Here is a 26,548-nt window from a genome sequence, read left to right as displayed (position 1 = left end):
TGTTAGTATTCTACAGTAAACTAAACTATAACAAAATTTTACGCTTTGAAATGTCTCTGAATGGTCAGAGAACAAAACACTAATTTAACAAAAAAATAAACAAATAAAAATTAAATTACAGGCTAACAAGTATTTCAATCTCACAGATCAATATATAGCTCTCTTGTGACATTACATCTAGGAACTTTGTAGCTGACAGCCATCTTGGTAGGGATCCGTAACCAACTGTCATGGCAGTTGCTATGACAACAAGCCACATTCTGTCTCATACGGGCGATTCTGACAGCAGGTTTTTTTTATTGATTTATTGATCGTCCAAATTGGTCCAGAGTGTCAATATGCTTTATTTTTGTTAGCTCATCTATGCTTTAATGTTTGCCTACCAAGATGGCGGATCAGTGGAGCGGATCATTTCCGGTTCAGACTTTTGGGAGCTGTGTACAAGTCATTCAGCCGATAGGAATAATAAATATTTTAAAAAATAAATAAAAACTGTTCTTGCAGATTTTTGTAGAACTTATTTTGGTAACTGTAGCTAGCCTAAAAAAGAAAAATTCAATCTGATTTAACTTCAGAAGGTGAGAAAAAAAAGTCTGTCTTTTTACACCTAGTCTGAACTGGAAATAACGTTTTTAATCAAATGTTAGATTGGACTTTATTACAAAACTGTGCAACTTAAACGTAAACACTTTCAAGGATTTCACAATATTTCTGGAAATATTCATAATTAAAAACAATAATTCGCAAATAAAATGCTTTCGCACTTTTGTCTTAATGTCAGGAGTAAAATTCTGTGAAATTAAAACTTCTTTCCACATTTTTTGAAGACATACATTTGGATTTTACGATAAATCAGGACAGAAATAAGCCGACCTCTCTTATCAAAGTGGAGGCGTCGGCGCTCAGGTTGAACAGCATGTGCCCCGCCTGACTCTGCCGGTCACTGGCCAGCAGCTCCAGCAGCTGCGGCGCCGACTGGTCTCTTTTGGTCACGTTAGTCTTTGGTCTGGGAGCCTGGTGGAAAACAAAGAGAAGAAAATGTAAGGAAAATGTTTTCTAGCCAAGTAAGACACCAAGAATTAAGAATAAAGCCCGTCTAAAAGCTTTCTATTAAAATATATGATGCCAAAATATTGTAAGTTTCTGTAAAATACAGAGTAGATATGAAGAAAATATGACTATTATAATTTTATATCTTGATCATAAGCAGAATGTAGGTAAACATAGGTTCAAATCACCATTTTAATAATGATTCTGTCTATTTCTCTGTTTCCATCAATTAAATAGAAATAAAATGATCATTCTAACGCAAATGTGCATGAACAACTTAATACTCAAAATCCTCAGAATCGTAAAGTATATTTTTGAGATAAATCCCAACCAAAAACAAACAAAAAAGTAAACATGTTGTAAATCCTGACAAAATTTCTATAACATTTCTAGATTAAATTCCAGCAATTTCATTTAATAACATTCAAAATATTTTAGAGATAAATATTGAACAAACTGGATCCGTTTACATTTATTTTCCACAAATCACAAAACATAAAGAGAATAAACATAAAAAAAGGCACAAATAAAAAATAAAACTAAATAAATATAGTAACTTATGTGATGTATAGATAAGATATAAAAAAAGTGAGTGTTCAATATTCAATATGTAATAAAGGATCATTTCATGTTTTTTATAGCATCTGGACTGAGAGCAGCTTCATTTTAAAGTCTATAAATCCAGGAGGTTTTTGAAATTAATCGTTTTTCAGACACACACAAAAAAATTAACTAATTGCTGAAAAACACCTACCGTATTTTCTGGACTACAGAGCGCACCTCACTATAAGCCACACCTACAAAGTTTTTTTAAAAACTGGAAACGTACATATACGAGCCGCACCGGGCTACGAGCCGCTGGAATCTCTGCCGCTCTCGGTTTTTCTCAATAAATCTGCTATTAAGGACGCAACCCTGCGTCTCCAACGCCGAACCATGAATCCGTTCATGCGGAGTTTACGTGCAGCGACTATCGATTTGTACTGCCAGATCGATAGCCTTCAACTTAAAAGCTGCATCATATGAACTTCTTCGTGTGGTTTCCATGATGAGGGGGTTTGAGTTTGAAAACATCTCTCCATCATGCCTGCTGCTAGCATGTGCTTGTGCTAAATGAAAATCAGCACTTTCTTCTTTGATTTCCAATGATTGACTTCATGCTAACGAGCCCTTGGTGGTCGAAGAAAAATCCAGAGAAAAGCCGCACTGGGCTGTAAGCCGCATGGTTCAAAGAGCGTGGGAACAAAGTAGCTGCTTATAGTCTGAAAAATACGGCAGGTTGTTTTTAGAAGCAGTAAAGTCACAAATGGAAGCACAAAAGTGTGAATAATGTGACTTTTTTTTCTTGAATAGCTACATTTAGGTAATATTTCAGATAGTTTTTAAGAATGTTACACCTAGCTCCTCTTCTAGTGCTAAAATCTAATCTAAATGATACTTTAAATGGTTATAATTGCTTGAGGTCATCTTCACGTTTTGGTCGGTACCGGAGTGACACTCGGGTACCTGGTATGCCAGCAGGTAGCAGAGCGCGGCCAGGTCGATGACGGTTCTCCAGGCGTGCTGCCGGTCCTGAGCCATTTTCAGCAGCAGCGTGGCGGCATGCAGGTACAGGTGAGCCCTCATCTCCACAAACACCTCAAAGAGTTCATCGGCAAAGCGTGCGGCGACTACGCTCAGCGCCTGCATAGCTTGGTCGAAACTGAACAAAAATTTGTTAAAGTTATTGTAAGTACTATTACTAGTTTTAACTTTATTAAACAGCAACATTCATAGACAGTTGTCTCAAGTCTGAAACATTTTATAGACTTCACTGATCCTGAGAACATATTTATTACATAATCCCATAATATTGGTCTCATGTTCTATGAAATAATTCGGAGCCAAACAACAATAACTATGACACAAGGAAATAATATTTTAGAAAAGATCAATGAACCAAGCCTTGCTAAAATGCATCAGATCCCTTCAACTTCCTCATTTTCTCACATTAGAACCACAAACGTTTCGGCTTTTTATGTGAAAGACCACCTGATTTTTATTTAGTTTCAGTATAAATGGTTTCATTTGAATTGAAAAAGAGATGCCTGTTGCAATAAGCAAAAAAATCAATCACATTTATCAAGTAAATAATTTCCATTTGCATTATTATTGTCCCTTTTGTAACACTGGAATACAAAAGGTTTAATCTGGTTCTTTGGTCTCAATTAGCCCTCTTTCTTTAAGTTAAATTTTGTCTACCGGCACTTTTTGGTTTGCTTTGTTTCCTTATTTTGGATATGTAAAATGTTTTCCAGTTCCAATGTCAAATGTTCAACAGAATTTAAAGTTTATTGATCTTTTATCATGCCATTACCATCATATTACTCAAAAATGATCGCAAAACAACAATATTATTGTATGTCATAATAACTTCTGAGACAATTTGAACCACTGGGCCTGACCGACCTTCTGAATGCGTCGAGGCTTGGCTGCACGTCGCTCTCAGACAGTCTGATTCGCAGCAGGCTGCAGTGCGCCAGCAGCACTTCTCTTTGGAGACGTCGACACATCTTCTCATTATTTAAAACGCTGGGCTGAGCCAGATACTCCTGAAGGAAAAAAGAACACATTTATATTTAAAGGTGACCTAATATGCCTTCCTGAACAGGTTAGGGAAGGTCTATGTGCGATACAAAACAGGTTCATTACATTTTTTTTTCTGGCATTAGTTCAGTGGTTCTTAACCTGGGTTCGATCGAACCCCAGGGGTTCGATGAGTCGGTCTCAGGGATTCGGCGGAGCCTCTGCCGCGGAGGTAAAGACACACTTGTGTAAAGTCGTGATGACACGACCCGCTTGGCCATCACTGGCTGCAGAGGATCATGTTACATTGCTCGGCCAATCAGTGCTGCGGGGAATTTAGTGCGCGCAGTATCAGCGGCTGTCGTAGTTGTACGTCGCATGGTTTCTTTCTTAATATTTTAATCCATACTAAATATGTCGAGCAAAAAAAGAAGAAAATGAACAGACTTTGCTCTGAAGACGCACTTGCCAAGGTGAAGCCACGCCTCTCTGAACTGGTCTCCCAAAAACAACAGCAGAAGTCACACTGATTTGCAGGTATGTGATTTGTGCAATACTTTATTCTGGCCCCAAAAAAGCATTTTGTGGATTCAAAATGACAAAAAACTAATTAAATTTAAAATAAGAAAAAATTAAGAAAAATTTTTAATTCTGTGAAAAAATCCAAATTTATTTTTAATTAGTAAAATAGTAAAAAAATATTTTGGGGGCTGAAATTCTTTTATGGGGCCAAAATATTTTTTGGGGGCCAGAATAAAGTAACACTGTAACTTGCTGCGAGTTCATGGTTTTGTTCTTTGAGCAAAGGTGACGTTTATGCACGGCTCATTTTGTGCACCAGCAAAAAAACATATACATATGTCTTGAATTTTGAAAAAAAAATTATTTTATTTATCACTAAAGAAGGGTTCGGTGAATGGCAATATGAAACTGATAGGTTCGGTACCTCAAAAAAGGTTAAGAACCACTGCATTAGTTGTATAAAGAGCTGTTTTAGGGTTTCTGTCACTTTAAATCCAAAAAAAATCTGCTGGCCACGCCCTCAACTCAAAGTTTACACTTGCATGTGAAAATGGCTGCAAAAGAGGCAAAATTATCCCAACATCTTTGAAAAGAATTAATAGAGCCCCCTGCACAGCCAACAAGAATGCAGCAATGAGCTTCTGGATGGCAGGTCAACAAGAGAACATTTGTCTTTTCCAGCAGCCATTGTACAGCACAAACAGCTGAAAAACCAGCTGACCAAAGCAAATGTGCTGGAGCGCCGCTGGGGTTTGCTGGGGTTGCTAGGTGACGGCAGTGCCTGCTCATTCGTGATGTAACATTCGGGAGGTTTTTGAAATGGCAAATTTTTCAGACACCAAAAACAGCTGCTTTTTCCTTTTAAGAGCTTAGGTTGTTTCTAGAAGTAGCTGAGACTCAGAATGACAAAAATGTGCAAAATATAAATATAGACCCCGTTTAAGCCCTCTTCTTTTGTTTTGTAAGTTGAAATTGCTTCACGTTTTTAAACAATCCAAAAAAACAGAAAATTTTAAATTATAGATGTTCCACACTAAAAAAAAGGAAAAGAAAAGAAAGTTAAGTCCTGACCTGTAACGTGTTCAGCTGCACGTTGTACCAGTCCAGACTGTTGCGCAGAAAGCCCTTTTTCTCAGTAGCCAGACAATGTTTGACGGCCTCGTCCAGCCGACCGTCCTGGCAAAACAGCTGAACCAACTTTACATTCACCAGAGAGTCGGCCGGCCGGGCTGCCAGCTCGGCCTGGAGGAGGTCGAACAGCTGGTTCCAACCCTGCTGGCCCTGACGGCTCAACAGGCGCTCCTGAACGGACACAGACAGACGTGAGAACAAGGCAGCTGTTGATGCTGGACGAGCACTTGCACAGCTGAAGGGCTATGGAGACGTTTCACTGGGTAAGAGCAGCTCTGACCTTTAAGTTGAAGACTTCTGGGTTTCCAGGCATAAGTTTTGCAGCTTTTTCCACCCAGAACTCGGCTCTGCTGTCGCAGTCTCCCTTACCAACAAACAGCTTGGCAACTTTCAGCACCAGGTCTCTCTGCACCGGGTTCAAGTCCACCGAGCGCTGCATGGAAACAGACGTTAGGCTACCTTCACACTGCAGGCCTTAATGCTCACTTCTGAATTTTTTGTGAAATCTGATTTTTTTTTTTGCCGTGGTCATTCACATTTCCAAATATGTGCAACTTGTATGTGAGCTCCTGTGTGAACTGCAAAGTGTCACGCATGCGCACTAGGGGGCGCAATAACGACACATAAAGAGAACTCAGTGTTTTGCCAAGCGCCATTAAAAAAAAGAAGTAGTGCTCAGTGTTTGTGGAAGTAAACATGGATGCTGATGGTGAACCATATCTTATGATTTTGAAGTTGATATCCAACTTAACCCTTATTATTGTCCGCCATGTTTGCTGTTTTTCTTCTCTCTTGCACTTTTCAGGTCGCGAATAGTCAGAATAATATTATGAGTACGATCTGGCTGTTCAGATTCAGATCACATTTGGAAAGATCGGATACGTATTGGTTATGCCAGTGGTCTAGGTCGAAAAAAATCCCAGGGTTTCACCCAGTATATTATAAGCCTGGCGGGCCACCAGGCTTTACTTGCTCACCCACGATATAGATACGTTTTTCAGCCATATTGTCCAGCCTAATTTATCAGTTTTCCCTTTAAATCTATGGCTGTTGTAAACGTTTATTTTAGTAATCGAGTAATCTATCGATTAATCAAGTAATCTAATGAAAAATTTGATAAAATATTAGTTAATACTACCATAACAGGGGGATTAATATCAATAGACCAAAATTTTCATATCTGTGCTTCACTAACAACAGCTCATTTTTTAAGTCAATCTGGACAAAAATTTCAAACAGGTCTGAAAGTATATTCAATTTAATAATAAAAAAAGAAAAAACAGCAGGCTCACAAACCAATTTAAATCAGCCTTTGGTTACTTAGCAACCAAAGCCGGATAGAACATGAAAAAAGGACATTTAGTTCTTTGTTGTGCTAATAGCACTTAGCATTCGTCGACAAGCAACACAAATAATCATCCAGCCTGAACACAAGGCGCTAAACAGTAAAACATAATTTAATGAAGTTTCAAGGTGGATAATTTGCCTCGAGAAATGTTAGTAATAGAGGTACTTGAATCATTCAACAAGTCGCTACAGCCTAGTTAAAGCAACACAATCCTCCCACCTTGTAGCAACCGATTGCCTTGTTGATCTCTCCCTCTCTTTCATAGAGCTGTCCCAGGAATTTGTGTGCTTTGGGATCCCTCTCCTGCACTTTGAGATACTCCGATACATGCCTGGGGAGAGCATGAGATGCGTACAGTCAATACAACATCAAGGACAACAAAAGACAAAATGTTTTTCCCTACAATAAAGGTGCTTACCGTTTTGCAAGTTCATATTCTTTTGCTTCAAAGTACAGTTTTGCAAATAGAAATCCTTTGACCGGCTTCTGTAGAAAAAAAGGAAAACAATATATAAACATTTATTATCTAAAAACACAAGGTTTCCCCTAGTGTGTAATAAGCCTGGCGGGCCACCAGGCTTTCCTTGTGCCAGTACCAGGCTTAGTGTTGCATATTTACTTAAGCTTCTTTAAAATGTTTGCATTTTTGAAGACTTTACAGTTGGTGTTCAGATATTAATCTTCCAATAACACATAATTATCAAGTGATATTTTTAAAATTCCTGTCAACTTTAAACATTTTTTAACTCAAAAGTAATGCGGACCGCTGGATAAATGACTGTCCGAGCGCCCCGACCACTGGGCTTAGCAAGTTTTCTGGGGGAAACCTTGACACAGAACTGGAAAATGTTACTTTAGATTGTAGCTTAAAGGTGCTAGACTGAAGTCAGTAGAGTTGCGCAGCAACTAGTTATGTAGTAGTTTTTTTTGAAAAGGAAAAAAAAATACTTTTTGGAGTATTTTTACTACACTGCACTTTTTACTTTTAGTTGAGTAATTTTATTATGAAGTATTTCTACTCTCGAGTAAAATTTCTGGATTTTTTACCCACTGAATGTAAAATAAACATGTTTTAACTAAAAATTCACCAGACAGAGACACACCTGCAGTTTTTGTTAAAGTTTTATACAATTTTTTATTGAAAGAAACTTGATTTGGAAAAATTTTCCTTTGCCTTATTTTGTTATTTTTTTGTTACTTATATGAATTACTATCATTTCCATCTTTAAGAATACCAAAAATTCCACTTTTGAAATTTTAAATGGTTGATAATTTGATCAGTTACTCAGTAATTGAGTAGACCTTTTACTAAAATACTTTTTTATTCTTACTTGAATCATTTCTTGGATAGCTACTTTCCACTTTTACTGAAGTAAATGTATGTTGAAGTAGTATTACTCTTACATGCGTACATTTTTTGACTACTCTGAACACAGGTGCATGCTTACACACTGATGTCACATCTTTTGCTTGCACCACCTGACTCACAAAACAAACACATCCAGAGCCGCGTGCAGCTTTATTTACATGCCAAATTTGTCAAAGCTTGCATTTAGTGACTCCATATAATAAAGAGTTAATCTGGACTCATCTGATAACATACATATTTTATTGTACGCAGAGTCTGATCTCCTTACGTAACCGAAGCCTCGCCGTTCAGTACTCCCTGTTCAAAATAAGCTGATGTCATTCATGCGATCGCTGTCGACCTTTAATCCATGAAGAATTACAACCGTGCCAAATTAAACCCGTCCTGAGAGTCATTTCACTAAATCTAGGAAAACCAATAATCCCTGTTCTTTTGGATTTTTATCTGTCCTTCATTCAGTTTCAAAAAAGCAGAAGTACATGAATATTATGTGTTTTATTCTGCTTCAGGCAGACTTAGTATGTTGTTTAGAGTCTAATCAGGACTCTTTCTGGCCTCACAAAGAGAATCTATAACTTCAGATTGATTCTGAAAAAGAAAACACAAAACTAGTCAGTCAGCTGAGAAGTAAAGATTTGTAAGCCCATAAAAATAGTAACAGTAAAGCAACACTGTAGTTTCTTACAGAGAATAATTTAAAGATTTTTATTCATATTTTAATGCATTATTTATAATCGGTTTGACACATAAGCTCTGAGACAGAAGATAGCATTATTAAATGTTGCAATGTTTTTTTTTAATTACACAAATTATTTGAGGAATCAATCATAAATAAATCAGATAAAAATAATTCATTAAATATTCCTGTTTGAATCCATCACAATTACTTAAAAAAAAAAATAAAAAAAATATATATATATATAAAATAAACAAATAAACCAATTAATCCAGAATATTCTCCGATCATTATGTGGAGAAGGGAAAACAAAACAATTATTTAGGTCTTAGTAGAAAATCAGCAACATCAGATATTAAAAAGTAATAAAAGTGTCATTTTTAACTAATTTTATCTGTTTTAAAGTTATTAAACCCACACACAGTGTGACATCACCTCTATCCCTAAGTTAAATAACACCCAAACAGGAAGGATAGAAGAAAATATTTTTATCCTCTTAAAAGAGCTAAAAGAGAAATGGACAGGTTAATGCTGCAGTTTATTTTAAACAGTTAAAACACGTTTTCAATCATCATGCAGAATTTAGCTATTATAACTATTACTACAAAGTATTTTACTCCGATGCAACTGTAGTTATAAGTATTTTGAGAATTAAAAATGAAGAGTAAAGTGACTCCAACAGGCATGCCAATACATGCAAATAAATTGTTTTGGTTTGTTCTACAGTAGATGTTAAGGAAGCAAACGTTGTTAGCTCGTCTTGATCCTGGTTTACTATTTAAACGAAAAACTTGGTCAAGCCCAGTTTCGTTTCACACACCGGGATGGACTTTGGATCTGCTTTTTGCATCGTCCTGTGTGAAGCTTAACTGTTAGTAAATCGTCGTTATTTACAGCATCAATTAATATTTCAAAAAGGTCTCTAAAAAAATAGTAAAGATGTCATCAATGTGATGCGAGACAAGCTGGCGCTATTTTATGAAACCTACGGGCAACCGCGCATTTCAAGGCAGGACGATAACACCGAAGTTGGCATCCGATTCGGAGAGTACATAAAGGGCTATAACACTTATTTTACAACAGTTAGACAATGACTGACCAGCTCGAGTTAGAAATTTGAGAGAATTGGCACACGCCAAAGCTGAACTGGACTATTTTACACTGAAATAATGAATGTTCATAAATAGGAAGTGATCTGTAAATAAAGGACTCTTAGTCAACAAGTTGTATAATGTATAACTATGATTACATTAGGCAGTCAACGTTTGAAATTTAGAGAATACCTTAAGATGTTGAGATTTAAAATCGTTATATGTTTTACACTGTTCAATTGCAGTTTATAAAAGGTACCCCTAGTTCGTTTAAAACCAGAAAACTAGCTACTTACTTAAGCGTCGAATCAGATGCTATGTTTCTGAAGCTAACTTCTTCCCCATAAAGCCGGTTGCTAGCATGTGCCGCTAGCCGGAGACGGCCAGCAGAGGTTCAACCAACAACAAACATAAACACAAACTGGTAACAAGATCGCGTAGTCAAAACTCCAAGCTGTGTTTGGAAAAAATACAGCCAAGTTTGAAGCTAAACGCGGACTGACTGTCACATGCGGCTCAGACCTAGCGGGGGGAGCAGGCTAGCATGCTTAGCCGCTGGTACTACCTTACCTCTTTGAGTGAAGGAGAGGAACTCTGTACGGAGGAAACGTAGCGGTCCACTTCAGCCTTACTCCGCCTCATGGCTTCAAATGTCACAGACTTCTACAAGAGCTAACCTAACCACAGTTCACGAAACGTAAAAGAAACACTGACATTAACATCACGTTAACTCCCCATAGTGATAATGCGCAGTCAAATGGCAGAGCGCGTTACGTTGTCATGCGCAAACTTGAAACAGACTTTCCGACCAATCAGAGCGGAGATTGGTCTTACGCACGCTGACGCACTGTATTTTAAAAGAGGTTTGAGATTGTAGAAGTCCAAACATAAAGTAAATAGACATTTCTATAACCTGCACTAAATTTATGAGTGTTTCTGTTTATTAAAAAAAAAGAAGCAATAAAAGAGTCAGAAACATTAAACAAATACATGTTTAATGTTTCTGTTCCTACTTTTAAAATGTTTTATTACCAGTTCCTTGTTTAGACTTTTGCTGCTTGATGTTCATAAATTTTATTAATATTAAAAGTTCATATGTAGCATAATTATGTATCCAGCCTCTCTGAATATTTTTTTTGGTCATTTTTGCAATTCTAGTCTTGAAATATATTTAGGTCTGGACTTTGTGCCATTTTTATATGTAAATACGCCTTCATCTTCTTATATATGGACAAAAGAATAAAATCACAAAATTCTATAGGATTTTTATTTATTTGTACCACAGTTACATAAACATGCAATATATTTGATTTAGCAAATAAAAGAGTCTGTCTATTTTGTTAGAAAGAGATGGATAAACCATTGTAGACCCAAAACTAAACATAGATAAACAGATTTTTTTAAATTTTGTTGTTCTTGTGACAATGACAATAAAGATTTATCTATCTATCAAAACTAAACATATGCTTTCATCTTGCAAATTTGGACTTGATTTAATAAAATTGTCCATACAGCTATAAGATTGAAAATACTTGCTCTATTTAGTTTTATAAATGAATAAAAAGCAGATTTTGTAGCATAAAAGTCTGCTGTTGTGTGAAAGTCAGTGGATGGATGTGGTTGTACTTACTTTGAAGTTAAAGGCAAAAAGTGTGGTTTATTGAAATTCAATTTAAGTTGATCCCAAAGGGAAGTTAAATGTAATATATATTTCATTTATTTCCATTGGAAGAATATTTTTTTCTTCAAAGCTGAGTGTCATCATCATAGATGTGGTATTCTACATTTTGACATAAAAAGTGGTCCGAGAATGGCTCCCAGAGGAACACCATGACAGAATTTCATCTGCCCAGATTTATAATGAACAAATAACACAGTTGTCTCTGCCTTTAGCACATTCCCAGTGTATTTATAATATGATCAGCTATTTCAAACACAGCACTAACATCGAGTAAAACCAAGATAGTTTCTAGAAGCATTGACATTAGCAGCTATATAATTTAAAATGTAACTTAAAGAAGTAAATCTGGGGCGTGCCGTGGTGGCGTAGTGGTTAGCGCGACCCGTATTTGGAGGCCTCGAGTCCTCGACGCGGCCGTCGCGGGTTTGACTCCCGGACCCGACGACATTTGCCGCATGTCTTCCCCCCTCTCTCTCCCTGTTTCCTGTCAGCCTACTATCACATAAGGGACACTAGAGCCCACAAAAGAGCACCTGGTGGGGTAAAAAAAAAAAAAAAAAAAGAAGGAGTAAATCTGCTTAGAAATGGCCTTTTAAACGATTTCCGTCAGAAACTTTACTTTTTAAGAAAGCATCTTTTCTTTATAAAAGGTTTCAAGAACATAACCACATTTCTGTACACCATAAATCCATAATCCTAATTAAAAAATTATGAGAAGCTCTTCACTAGAAAACACCAGTCCACACGGATTTCAAGCTTGGGCAAATTGTGTTTATTGTGTCAGTAAAGGACTTTAGGTAGCAGTAAAGGAAAACATAAAGCATGCACTTTGGTGTGTCTTCAGAGGAAAAATACAGTACGACACAGGCGTCTTTCCATAAAACATAATCTAGTTGACACATGGTATAACATGGCAAATAAAACTACACCCTGGAGTATTTATAGTGCTGCTGAAGATCTGCCTAACAACAACCAGTCCATTGGGTGCTTCTGCATAAAACAACAGTGGAATGTTTTTTTTTTTTTTTACTAGTGAATCAAAATACGAAGAGCAAAGCCTTGCAAGGTAAAATACGACGGATAAATAATTATTTTGAAACAGAGGGCTGCTGCTTTGTTTTGCAAAGCAAGTCTGAGCTGAGGAAGTAGTTAAGAGGATCGCTTTCATTCACTGGATTTACAGGCAAAAGCTCTTAACATCGAACATGACTCTCACATCCGGTCTCTGCACATGCCACAAGTTGCATCACGCGCACGCAGACCCATGTGGCAGCAGTTGCTGCAACTTAAATCCTGTGACAGCGACACCTGATGTGTTCAGCACTTGTTTTCAACAGAACTGATTTTTACAAGTGGAGGTTCAGATGTTGGAGTGGACTGCACAGTCACAGGTTTCTGCTTTGGCATTATGAATCGACTAATTAAGAGTGGGTAAAAAATTGGGGATTTATTTCATTACTATAATATTTGTGATATTATTTTCATCATCAAGTTCATTTGTATCGCACTTTTCAGCAACAAAGCATTTTTCATTACCGAATAAGAATTAGGTCACTGAATGTCCATTATGTATGACTTAATAACCAGGAATAATTAATATTAAGAAACGCTTGATAACATGTTAATCAATTATTTATACATTTCTTATTAATTTATAAATTAATAATTAAATATTTCTTACTTTTTTCTACAATAACAACTGTCATTATGTCTCTGTGAGTATAAAACTAAGAGCTGTTGACATGTTATATGAAAAATTAAAATTAATTCTGCAACGTGTCATCTAAAATACTGCGTTCAATCCAGATGCATGTTAGACAAAATCATTATCTGGAGCACAAATTCTCATTACGTGGTCATTTTACCTTTCAAACTTAATACACATTTAGTTTAGTAAAACGCCTGTAACGGTTTATTGTGTTGTGTGTAAACATTTAATAAAACATATTTCTTTAGCTTGTTTTAAGTTTATGTATTATTATTCTAACAGGAGGCGATTTTGGCTTCAGATAACAGATTAAACAACCTGCCAGAACAGCTTTTCAGTCTTATTTCCAGGTCTCTTATAGTTTATTAAATATAGAACATATAATGTAAATCGCAGTGAAACAAGTGAATGTATAAAGACAGAATTTATGCAAGAAGACACTTGACGAGCGAAGCTAAACCAGTTTAAGGAGGATGAAATCAAGGCACTTTGCAGGTGTGGGGCTACAGGTGAGGGGGTCATGGGGTCGGCCACCTCAGGGTTTCATCTCCTTCAGCTGCTTAATCGTCGGTTCACTTCCGTGCAGCAGCTTCGGACAGCTTCTTCAGCCGCTTTTTCAGCTCCAACGGGAACTTCTCGTAGCACTTCTTACACACCGGCTTCATGTCGAACTCCACAAACTTGTTCCTGCGGGGTGAAAACATAACCAGTTGTAGTCCTGTAGCAATAAAGCATCTAGTGGTACAAAAACGTTGCTGGTTTTTGGCTGCTTTTTTGGCACATTCAGTAAATCTTTTGGCAAGCAATGGAATTATTGTAAAGAATTAATAAATGATAATTAAATCTTTTCATTAAAACGATTTTTTTCTTGTAACACTAAGACGTTTTTTTCTCGTAAAATTGCGTCTTTAATTCTATGACTTTTTTTGTTTTTGTAATTCAACAAAAAATAATGTAGCCTGGCTCTGATATTCCATCGTTCAACACACAGAAGGGATGATTGAAATAAAAACCACTTTTTGAAAATATCTTCTGTCATTTAAAATTGATTTTTTAGTAAAGAAAGGTAGGAAAAAATTATTTTAAATCAGATATTGGATCTAGTCTGAAAAAAAGGGGGATTTTATTTTTAAGCCACATCACCTAGCCCTAGCACCTACAGTACATACACAGAAAAAAACTAAATCTAAGAGAAAACTAACTTATAAGTAACTTTTTAGCAAGACATAGGAGCTTGTTTTAAGTCAAAATTTCTTAATATTGATGAAAAAGTACAATTTTCCCATGTAATAAGTGAAATAATCTGCCAATCTACTCAATATTAAGAAATTGTTGACTTAAAACAAATTCCTTTATGTTACTGAAACGTTTAATCTTATTTCAGGTGTGCTAAGATATTTTCACTAGCAACTAGACCAAAAATACATGGCAACATTTTGTGTTTTAAGATTAGCAGTCTTCATTGCTTCCTTAAAATCATTCTCCTCCTTTTCCCAAAGGTGACATTTTCTTCCTTTAACAGGTTAGCATTGGTTTATGAGCTTCACAAAACATGTTTATTACATCTTTTGAACAAAATATTTTATAATAATGATACTTTAGTCTGAACAGTTCTGCCTATTCTGAGCTCCTTTCAGAACCAACTGCCAAATGTACTAGAGTTCCGCTAGGGTTGCTAGGTGACGGTGTTAGGAAAATTATCCTCCTGTTCATTTACTCATGAGTTTATTTTACAAGTTATCTTTTCATATTATTCTTTTTTATTATTACTCTCATATTATTCTTCTTTTTATATTTACTTAACTTCTCTTTCTTTTGTAGTATGTTATTAACTTTGTTTAGGATGTTTGCTTAGAAGCTAAAAACGTTAAACATTCATGTGTTATTAGTTCCATATGTAACTGATTAGTTGTGGTCAGCCACATGCCCTTATAAGGGCATGTCCATGAGAGGTTCCAGAATGTAAAGACGGTTGGTCAATTCTCTGTGTGACTGTGTGAAGAGAAGCCCAACCTCCTTTTTCTATACAATAAAGAGAAATGCAAAGAAAGAACTGGCAGAATTGAGTCCAGACAGTGTTTGACAGCGATTCGTCGCGTCTGTTCTCAATTCTCCTATTCTGCAGAAAAGAAATCAAAAGAAACCTAATCTCTGTCTCTGGCTGATTCTTTGCAGGTTGTGACAAAATAAACCTATCAGACGGGCTGGACTGGTCTGGGGTTGCTAGGGAACGGAATGTGATTTAACAAACAGTAGGATTTTTGAAACAATTAATTTTCTAGAAACTAAAAGTCAATAAGTGATCAAAAAAACGGTGGGGTGGTTTTCAGGCACTTGGATTGATTTTTTCCAGCTTTTGTTTTCACTCAGCCGTTCCTACAGTATTTACGCTATCAGGACTGGGTCACGCATAGCAACAAGAGGAAGCTTTAGATTTGCTCAGATGATGGCCGAAAGCTGTCGGATGTGATTAAGGATTTACTCCTAACACCAGACAAACCGGGGAACCAGGAAACAAAGCATTCCCTTCAGCCTGCAACTGATTCTGATTCTGTTGTTTGCACAGCAAGTTCTGGTCCAAATGCTGATCTTCATTTCCTGCTTAGAGGCGGTCACGTGCGGGAAAAGCATTTCAGTATTACGTCACTGAACTAAGCCAAATCTCTGCTTCAATAAGTGTTAGAGAGGTTTTAGGGTTAAATATGTCAGGAAAAGCAGAAAACTGAAGGAAGATCAAAACTGACCAAAGGAGGAACAGCTGCCAGGAGGACAGAGAGCAAGAGAGTATCAAAGACACATGGGTATCAGCGGTTTCTTCTTCTTCTCTTTTGAGTCACGTTCACGCTTGGCCAGCCGGCGTCTCAAATCGTCTGGGAGTCTTTCGAAGCAGTGTTTGCACACAGGCTTCAAATCCACCTCAACAAATTTATCCCTGACAGAGCAGGGATGATAGAGAGATGAACGGCAGAGAAAGCAGTTCAGGAGGAAAAAGAAGTGTTTGGAGACAGCAGAGAGGACAAAGAGAAATAAGCAACAGGAGAGATGGAAGAAAAGACAACAGACAGATTAGAAATAAGTAAAGATAAGACTGAAAATAATGATTCAAAGCAGCAAAATAAGTCTCAGTGGCAAGACTGACAACTGAAGAGCATGCAAAGAAGAAAACCCCTGGTGTAAATCATGAACTTATATTTATATTAATGTCAAAAAGTACAAATGCAACCAGGGAGGGTCACATCAGGATGGAAAACAGTGCTCCAAAGTCAAATTAAATAAAACAATAATACTGGTTTGAAAGCTCATTCTTCATTTATTGCTACAAATAATAACTAAAACATAGTTATAAATGTACAGAAATATGGTGAAGATTATTGTTAACATAGGTGAATCTGAATAACTTAGAAGAAATGTCATTAAATATATTACAATTAAGAAATTCCAGTAAATGAGTGAAAATTATATAGATTACTTATGGAGCATTTAAACATTAAAAGCATTTATTTCTGTTATATTTTGGTGATCATGGTGGAATATTATAGTGGATCATTATAGTGGAATACTAAATGTTTAGTTTCTTAGACAAATTTGATATTGTATTAAAAAAATCGAAATACTTTTTAAACAAAAACTGCCACTTTAAGGTTTTTTTGTTTAATTTTAAAAGCAAACTGTCTATATTTTTTCCCACAATTTTGGCTTAATTGCTACTCTGAATAGGTTGTTCTTTTAGCTTGTTTTTGAATCTCTGTAATCCAGTTAATGATTAATCAATTGATAAATTAGTTACTACTTGAATAATTGATTTATCACAATTAATACAATTAATTGTTTCAACCCTGCTAGAAATGTATAATTTGTGTGCAATGACACATAAGGGTGTCACTTTTTGAAGCAGATAAAAATGACTTAACTTGATGATAATTTAAATTCAATGAGATGCGGTTTATTTCCTGTTCTGATCATTAATCAGTGATTAACAGCTGTATAAACCTCTGAATAAAGAGCGTCTGAACGGTTTGTGTGTCGATAAAACGTGTAACTTACTTGAGAGTGAGCTTGGTGTTGCAGGTGGAGCAGGCGAAGCAGTTGACACACCAGGCCTTGTTGAGGGCAGACACCACTGGAAATAAACAGTCACAGAGGGCAGATTATAAACACATTCTTCTGATTTACTGCACAAACTATAACTAATTTGATCAAACACATCGATTCAGAATGACAGTGCTAAAGAGAATTTCCTCACCGTCTCCCTCGATGACACGATTGCAGTGATAGCAAACGTCTCCAAAAAGCTAAGAGGCAGAAACAGAAGATTAGCAACGTAGCAAAATGTTTGTTTTTTTATTTTGTCATGGTTCACCCAACATGCTGTTTTCATAAAACTTAAAAACAAAAAAGGGTGCTGGATTACAATGCATCTGAAAGAATAAACCCAAGAAATTACAGTAACATTAAACTTCAATTATTGATGATAAAATGGCAGAATCAGATTAGTTTTAATTACAGATTTATTATTGGTTCAATTCTTATGATTATTTTAGAAAGCTATGGCTTAGAAAAGTTGATGATTGTATCCCAAAACACCCACATGTTAAAAAGTCACTTTTTCAGTTTAAAAAGTTCTCAGTTCTTATAATAGGTTTAATTTGACCTGGTTATAGCGTGTTTGTTACCTGGTTGTTTATAGTTGTTACCTGGTTATAGTGTGTTTGTTACCTGGTTGTTTATAGTTGTTACCTGGCTATAGTGCGTTTGTTACCTGGTTGTTTATAGTTGTTACCTGGTTTAGTGTATTTGTTACCTGGTTGTTTGTGTTTTTACCTGGTTATAGTGTGTTTGTTACCTGGTTTAGTGTGTTTGTTACCTGGTTTAGTGTGTTTGTTACCTGGTTGTGTTTGTTACCTGGTTGTTTGTGTTTGTTACCTGGTTATAGTATGTTTGTTACCTGGTTGTTTGTGTTTGTTACCTGGTTGTTTGTACTGTGTTTGTTACCTGGTTATAGTGTGTTTGTTACCTGGTTTAGTGTGTTTGTTACCTGGTTGTTTGTGTTTGTTACCTGGTTGTAGTGCGTCTCACAGTAAGCCAGGCCCTTGCGCTCGTAGTGACGGTGACCCAGGAAGGGTTTCTCACACTTAGCACACACAAAATGCTGCAAGCACAACCCAAGGCCAGCACACATGGTTAGTGCATAAGTCAGTCAGTGACATCATCACACTCATCAGTACATTATTATTATGTTACACTATGAGGCCAAAAAACAACAAAGTTCATTCCAGATGTGCTGCTGATGCATCCGCACAGGGACTGGAGAAATATTAATAATAGAAGTTGTAAATTGTTCTTTCAAAATGAGAAAATCACCTACGATTTAAAATATTCTGCTGACTAATAAATTGTGAATAAATAAACTAGGAAAAAGGAAAATTTAACAGTACCTAGGAAGATAGTAAAATAAAAACAACAAAAGCAACAAATACATTAAAAATCTATTTTGTACGAGGTATTTATATCTACATTTGCTTTATTTGAAACATTCTCCATATTAGTTTGGATTTACAGTTTTAGTTAAGACCCATAACAGTTTTAAAGTTGTACAATTTATCTCTGTGAGCAATACTTTGGTATAAAGCATTTTTTCCTTGGTGACTTATTCGCCAATGGATTATCCCTCTAACAATAAACCTCCAATTAAATCTTTAAAAAGTGCCTAAGTTATAAAAAGTAGACAATATTAGTCAGCTTTTTATTCTTTACAACAAATATGAACCAGTATGTTTTCCTAAAATATAAATGTGCAATAAATCACATGTGACCTTTATGTCACTGCATGTGAGCGCTATAAAGTTGTGCAATGAAAATACAAAAGAACATATTCTGTATTTCTGTATTTAAAAATCACACAGATTTTTAGGTTTCAATTTAATTTAAATTTATAATTTATCTGTAAGTACTTATTGGTTTTAGATATTTTGATATTTACTGGGGCATATTTTTTTACTGCGATGGTTGTAACAAGTAAATTTCCCCACTGTGGGATTAATAAAGTACTATTCTATTCTATCTACAGTAAACCCTGCATGAAGGCTGGTTAATTTCAGTCAGGCAGGGAGACGGGCAGCATTCAACACTCAAACAGGTGCACAGCCCCTCCCTCACCATGTCAAAGTGTCTCTCACAATAGGCACGGCCGCCTCGTTCGTAAAATGGGTGGCCCTGAAACGGGCGCTCACACACAGTACACACATGATGCTAAACATTGAGGAAAACAGAGAAACGGACTATGAATTTGAAAAACTGGGAAAAAGAATTAAGTTGATTAATTTTTCATGACAGACGCTTAAAGCCTACAGACATAAATCTGTTTTTAATAAGTAATGACTTCGTAGTACAATGTGAATGATTCTCCAACTTCTATATTACTACTAGGGGTGCAAACGATTAATCGAGTTATAATTAATTGTCAATTAATCGTTTATTAGATTAAAATGACTTCCAGTTGATTAACTAAAAGCGTTCGCTCAGACCTTCTTTTAGTGTTGTAGTTTGGCCGCCATCCAGCAGAGGGCGCCAGTGGTCATTCTTAAACCTAATTATTAACCATATGGAATTAAAGATGGCAGCTATTCCAAAACAGGAAAGAGAAACAGTCCGGTTTGGGATGCAAAATGCAACTTTTGCAGTTTTGTTTTGAAATATTAACACATGACAAGCTCTTTAAGTGTAGTTTTAATAACACGGATTCAGCAGAGCTGCATGGCGGAGCAAAGATGCCACATTAGGGCCAGTGTAGATAGAAACAAAAGAAAGAGGAATAAATTTCAACAAAATCTCAGAAAATTTTAGAATAAGTCTGCATACTTTCTAGAAAAAAGGTGGACATTTCCACAGCTTTTAAAGTAGAAAGTGTTTAACTTTTCAGAAATTTCATTCATTGAGCAAAGTTTTAACTTTCCTTCAAGAGCAACCACAAATTGTACTTCTGTATGAACATCTGTTCATATTTTATACTTTTGATCTTATTTTTCCTTTCAGCAACTTAAGAGATTAGTGTTTTGTTGTATTTTATAAATATGTCCAAGTTTAGTAATGTGACAGAGCGAAATTTCCTGTTTATTTAATCACTTTTTAATACATTTGACACAAAATAATGTTAAAATTTAATGTTTTCCTCTTCGAACTCAGTACATTATGAAAAATGAAGCCCTTCAGGTTATGGAAAGACGACCAGCTCTTTTCATACAAGACAAAATTGACACTTATCAATTAATCGTAAGTCGACTGATAAGACCAGTCATCTTTAGATTAACTCGTTAATCGATAATTTGCATCCCTATTTGCTACCTGTTGAATTTTTAGGTGGAATAATTCTTTAAAATTCGCACCTCGACGTGCCACTGCTTGCCCATGGCGTTGACCACGCGGCCCTCGATGGGTCTCCTGCAGGCCCCGCAGATTGGGACGCCCATCTTGTCATGGCAGGGCAGACAGTAGAGCTCGCCTTTCAGTTCCCTAGCATCCGCTGTCAGCTCCTTACTGCAGAGATTTCAAACAATTCAGGAGGTTTAATGGCATTAAACTCAGCTGAACTGACATAGTAATGCAATTTCTATTACAGAAAAAAAATATTGACATAAATTGTAAGGAATAGTCACATTTATGTTCAAAGAAGTAGAATATTTACCAAGATTTTCAACTATTTTCTGGTACTTGGGTGCAAATTATTTATGCCTACAAAGACAGTTGCCTAACCTTTCCACTAGATGGTAGTATCGAGGTTTTAGTCAATCAATTGAGATTTTCTTCAAAATATATTTTTAGAAAAACGAAGCAAAGATTTATGACACTAACCCTAAAATCTTGGTTAATATCCTCTAAAATTTGTATTTAAATGCTAAAACTTTGACATTTGCCTGCATGCATGAGAAATTTCAATGAAATTCACATTAATTGTCTCTTGCATCATGCAGCCCTCTCACTCATTTTTGCTTGTGACTGTGTGTTTACCCGCAGTTGGTGCAGTTGAAGTGATCTGGGTGATAGGGGTCGTTCTTGAAAAGCAGCGGCTGCTCGTCAATGATGGCGTGACACTTCTGACAGACATATTTTCCCAGTCCACGGGCTTTCTCCTTGTTGTGACAGGGGCGACACAGATGCCTACAGACAGAAGAAAAATAGAGGGGCAATTTTGATTAGAAACTCAGTCTCTTGTGGGATCAATAAGGTTGAAAATTTTAATTTCTTAAGGTTATTTGACGTACAGAGTGATATCAGATGAAAGTCAAGGGCCATTTCAAGCCGAACAGTCAGTACTGGATACAAACCAGTAATAAAGTAACAACTTCTTACACCAATGTTTTATACAGTTAATAGCCACTAAAAGTTAATAGCACATTAAAGTCATTCTATTAATGTGGTGGAGGACATTAAGGATTAATTGGACTATTTTTTGGAGCACATAATAGTCTCATCTTAAGCTCATCTAAGATCATCTTAAAACACAGTTTCTGTTTATAAAGAGTTGAGCATCCAGAAGGTATAAACAGTATAATATTCAAAGCAATCAGCACCTATTATTAAAAACTACCAATACATTTAGGGGGTGTTTATTCTATAATTAGCTCTAATCTTCCAGCACAGGTTACTTTTTTAAAACAATCTATACATAGTTCCCACACGCATGCGCAATGCACAGCGGACACATGGCTTCGAGACCAACAAAAAGAAAATATATGGACACTTTTGACCAATGTGCAAGAGAAGGATACATGAACAAAATCGCTGCTGTCGGGATTGACCCGTATGAGACAGAGAAGGAAAATATATCAGACGATGTGGACAAGCTGCCGATCTAGTTAACTACTTCGTTATAGCTTTTCTGACCATGGATGAGTTTCGCAGCCTGAAGTTCACGAACGCATACAAACAATGTTTAAACGGATTTGTAAAGGACTTAGGAAGTCTTCGTGTGAATAACAAAGTTCTGGTGACAGGCAGAGTATGTATAAAATAGTAACATACACGTAGGCTACACGTACGTGTTAGATAGCAGCTAAAAGCTACATTAGCTAAGCTAATTTTGCTAGTTCGGCAGTAAGTACTACAGTAAATATCACTGATATTTTTCTTAATATTACACAGAGGTGGAGTACTCACAAACTGTGTTCGAGTCATAGTTGTCATTTACTTATATTATTTGTATAAGTTGGGAACGAGGCGAAAGCTAGCTCTAAGTTTGTGGCTTGTTTATTGTTGTCATAGCAACTCCATGGCAACTGCCAGCAAAGACAAAGTTCACGGACGTGTGACGTGACATGAGCGCTAACTTTATGTCAGTTAAAATAAACTGATTAAATCAATTACTTACTGAACTGAGTACCGGACTGATTTTCAAAACCTTTATTCTCTTGCTCACCATATGAATCAAAATGTAAATATCAATAACCATTATTTTAGCAACAGTAGAAAGAATTATAGCTTTTCTGATTTTTTAAAATAAAAAGTTAAATTGTGTTATAAGGTTTAGGTAAATTCTCTTGTTTAAATACAGAGGTATTTTTATGGGAACATTCGCACCCACCAAGCTAAATATACACTAAATATGAGAGTTAACGACTGAACTAACACTGACCGTCCGGCGTTTTTAACAAATCCAACATCTGCGAGAACAGCCTGGCAAAGGTCACAGCAGAAACACTCGGGGTGCCAGCTGTTGTTCATCGCCTTGATCACACGGCCAATGATGAACTCACCTGAGAGGAGAACAAACGTTTACAGAAACAACAGCAATGAAGCAATTTGGATCTTAAAATCCAGGTCTGTTCTCATTTGGTTTTGTACAAGAAGAAAGGTTTATGCTCACCACACTGATGGCAACAAGGAGCGAACAGCATCTGGAAGTCATGTTCGCAGTACTTCCTGCCTTCAAACTGTCAAAACAAATATATTACTGGTGTTGTAATTCAAAAGTTTCTCACTTTAACTCCAGCATAAAGTGTTGAAGTGTATTTTAAACAGGCAACAAAATGGTTACATTAAATATTTTTAACACATATATATATATATGTATATATACATACAGTATATATATGCATTTTAACATGTTAAAAGTTATTGATGTTTGCTCATGATGGCATGCAAATATATAGTCAGACATGGATATAGACAATGTTCGATATACATGGGGTTTAAGCGATATTTAATCACAAAATAGTGATATAAAATACAAATAGTGGGGATAATTACAGAGGAAAAAGTGAATAATTTCACAGCAAAACATCTGAACATGAAGAAGGAAATGATTAGTTTGATCTTTGTCATCAGATTAACTGCAGCTGTGGATGTTTCCTGGATGTCATTTTATCTCTGTGTACTTATAGCAACATGAACAGTAAGGGAAGGAAAAACTGATCTCCTTGTCTTTAATGTGTATTGATTATTGATCAGGTTGTGTGGTTCGCATTAGAGGTCTTGTGTTGTTCGGGGAATCTGAGAAACATCTGGCCTTGTTTCAACATCTGTGCAGAAATAGTTTCTTGGAAAAGCAGCTGTTAATAATTCAACACTGTTTAAAGGTTGCGATCACCTTGGTTTACTTCTCAGCCTATCAGGTGAAAACTAAGCATTGGTTTATATTTGCTGCAGAACATTTGTGTGCCAAAGAGTTTTCTACATGTTGTTTTATACTAACTGCACATATTATCATAATATTTTAAATTATGAGAGTAAAGCAACAATATTATGACAGTAAAGTAACAATAATACCAGAGAAAGTTTTCAAATTACTAGAAATAAGTTGTTTTAATGAAAGCAACATTTTGATTACCAAATTCTAACCTCAAAATATGGTCAAAATTCCTCATTTCAGTTTATTATAATTATTATAATTTATTATTTATCATTTATTTTGTTATAAAATTACCACTTCAAAGTATTAAAATTTTATTCTGGTAATATTATGAGTTTATTCTGGTATTATTTCCACTTTGTCATACAACTTCTTTCTTGCATTATTACTACTTTATTCTGGTAATATTGCAACTTTATTCTCATATTATTCTGACTTTATTCTTGTATTACTACAACTCTTTTTCTTGTATTTTTGTGACTTTATTCCGGTAATATTCTGAGTTTATTCTTGTATTATTTCGACTTACCGGGGAATTACTTTATTCTTGTTATATTCTGACTTTTTTAATGTAATATCATGACTTTATTTGAATAGTTAAATTTTTTTCTCTTACCCTGGCATTAATACTCCTTCGTATTACACATTGTGATTAAAACAATCCAAAATATTTCAATAGTAGCCAATGATAACCTACATAAACACAAAAAGCAGTTTCAAAATGATTATTTCATTGATTAAGGAAAAAGGGGTATTCACATTTCACATTTTGTGATTAACTGTGATTAACCATATTTTGTTCAGTTTATGAAGAGTGACTTTGCAGAGTTTATGAAAGCTTAAAAATCATTCAATGTGGAAGAAAACTGGTCCAGTTATTCCAAACACAAAACCAGTAATTGCGTTTAGTGTAAAATAGATTTTTTTCACATGACTCTCTTTACCTTAAAGAGGAAAATCATGTGAAATTCACATTTTGCTTATTTTTATACATCCATTTGGGTTTCTACTGCTTCTAAAAACAACCAAAGTGCTTAAAAAAACACACAGTCGTTAATTGGCAATAAGTTAATGTTTTTATTTTTGTCTGGAAAATGAATCGTTTCAAAAACCTTTAGAATGTAACATCACAAATCAGCAGGCACTGCCAGTTACCTAGCAACCTGAGCAAAGCCCAGCCTGTTACCTAGCAACCCAAAAACATTTACCTGGCTGATTTTGCTCTACAATGGCTGCTGGAAAAGGCAAAGTGTTTGATTGTTGATTTTACCATCCAGAAACCACTTGCTGCATTCTTCTTGGTTGTCCAGGAGGCCCCACTTCTGCTTTTCAAATATGTACAGTTGTATAATTGCACATCTGTTACAGACATTTTCAAATGCGAGTGTAAACGTTGTCTAAACGAGTGTAAAATGTAACAACATGTTTTGTTTACCCCATAGACCTATTGTAACATGTTCAAGGATGAATAATAGGTCACTTTTAAATGAAATTATTTAAAAACTGCTTTTTGTATTTACTTTTATCTGATATTACAATTTGTTAGATGATCTGAAACATTTAAGTGTGACAAAAAAAGCAAAAACATAAATCCATTTAATTTTACAGCTCTATAAAAACACTCATGCAGCGCAGATAGGAAGTGTGCTACACAGCATCTGGTGATTTAGCCTCAGGGAGAGCTTACATCTAAGAGTTATTGCCTCATGCATGTCTTTATTAATTTATCAGGGCATATAAAGTTACCTCATAGAAGAGTCCCTCTGGGAACTGCTGGAAACACTGCGCACAGACGAAGCACTGCTCATGGTAAAGCTCCCCGTTGCTGTTCACTATCTTTTCCGCTGGCGCAAAGCGGCTCTTGCACCGTTCACACATGGCGTTGGCCAGGGCGTTGGCCATGTTGCTGAAGACAAACATGAAAAAAAGAAAATCAGGGCAAAATGCACTGAAATCATGCAAAAAGGGCATAATTTTAAATAAAAATGAATGATTTATCTCGGTTTATAGGTTTGGTGTAAGTTGATTTAACCCAGGCGTAAAAGTTTGGATAGGACAATAACTTGGGTCACGCCAGGACACATAAAACATTGTTTAAAAAGTTGTTGCCACATTTCCCACAGCATGATAACAGCTGGAAGATTAAACTGAGAGAGACAGGAGAGAGGGAACATGTGATGTAAGAGTTTCCAGGTTTATTTTGGTTCTGGTTCATCAGGGTGGGAGGCTCAGCGAGGAGGAAAACCTGCATGTTGTCCTTCTGGCACAGCAAGAAGCTGCTGCTAATCAAATCTGAGGTATGAGGACAAACATTGGCTTTTAAATTGGATTTAAGATTACATGACAGGGATGAAACAGCGTGTAGGATTAACGTTGATCAGATAAAATATGTTTATCACAGTAAAATATGTTCGGTAATATATCAACAGGGATGGGTGTAATATTTTCTAACATTTAGAAATAAAAATCTCAAAATCTGACACACAAGAAACAAGCCCAACAAGTATGAACTTTTATGATCGGAAGTTATGACTCTTTTCAGTCTGTAATAAAACAAACAGAGTGGATGAAGTAGATTATTTAACTAGAATAAAATAAGTAAGGATTCCAGATCGAAGTCCTGGTATATGCATTTTCTTTTTGCGTATGTATGAACAGGTTTTTCTCTGACATACTGGTTGCTTGTTCTTTTGTTTTTTTAAAAACCTGTTTGAAATAAATAATTAAAAATAGAAATATAAAAACAACTCTGGATGACTGTTGTTCGCTTAAGATTTTTGTTT

The 26,548-nt window shown here is 35.8% G+C and overlaps 2 protein-coding genes across 10 annotated transcripts in view; both read right to left on the bottom strand.

Annotated features, from left to right (window-relative positions):
* The window catches only part of ranbp2 (RAN binding protein 2), a 33,797-nt gene extending 23,270 nt beyond the window's left edge, over window positions 1-10,527 (bottom strand). For both annotated transcript variants that reach the window (XM_032568282.1, XM_032568284.1), the window contains exons 1-8: window positions 10,323-10,527; window positions 7,035-7,102; window positions 6,836-6,947; window positions 5,549-5,701; window positions 5,209-5,439; window positions 3,499-3,641; window positions 2,557-2,752; window positions 874-1,014 (exon numbers count right to left, since the gene is read on the bottom strand). In XM_032568282.1, coding sequence (XP_032424173.1) covers window positions 874-1,014; window positions 2,557-2,752; window positions 3,499-3,641; window positions 5,209-5,439; window positions 5,549-5,701; window positions 6,836-6,947; window positions 7,035-7,102; window positions 10,323-10,394 — 1,116 coding nt within the window. In that variant the 5' untranslated portion in view covers window positions 10,395-10,527. The remainder of the gene's footprint in view (window positions 1-873; window positions 1,015-2,556; window positions 2,753-3,498; window positions 3,642-5,208; window positions 5,440-5,548; window positions 5,702-6,835; window positions 6,948-7,034; window positions 7,103-10,322) is intronic.
* Window positions 10,528-12,182: 1,655 nt separating this feature from the next.
* The window catches only part of LOC116723418 (LIM and senescent cell antigen-like-containing domain protein 1), a 37,214-nt gene continuing 22,848 nt past the window's right edge, over window positions 12,183-26,548 (bottom strand). For 4 of the 8 annotated variants that reach the window (XM_032568289.1, XM_032568292.1, XM_032568288.1 and 1 more), the window contains exons 2-11: window positions 25,512-25,671; window positions 23,001-23,067; window positions 22,770-22,890; window positions 21,146-21,295; window positions 20,524-20,674; window positions 18,198-18,290; window positions 17,385-17,433; window positions 17,186-17,261; window positions 15,886-16,073; window positions 13,697-13,828 (exon numbers count right to left, since the gene is read on the bottom strand). In XM_032568289.1, the coding sequence (XP_032424180.1) occupies window positions 15,929-16,073; window positions 17,186-17,261; window positions 17,385-17,433; window positions 18,198-18,290; window positions 20,524-20,674; window positions 21,146-21,295; window positions 22,770-22,890; window positions 23,001-23,067; window positions 25,512-25,671 (1,012 nt within the window). In that variant the 3' untranslated portion in view covers window positions 13,697-13,828; window positions 15,886-15,928. The other 4 variants (XM_032568286.1, XM_032568287.1, XM_032568291.1 and 1 more) reach the window with 4 other exon arrangements.

The sequence above is a fragment of the Xiphophorus hellerii genome, chromosome 7 (assembly GCF_003331165.1).
Source record: "Xiphophorus hellerii strain 12219 chromosome 7, Xiphophorus_hellerii-4.1, whole genome shotgun sequence".
Lineage (NCBI taxonomy): Eukaryota > Metazoa > Chordata > Actinopteri > Cyprinodontiformes > Poeciliidae > Xiphophorus > Xiphophorus hellerii.
This window is presented reverse-complemented; position numbering and strand designations above follow the sequence as displayed.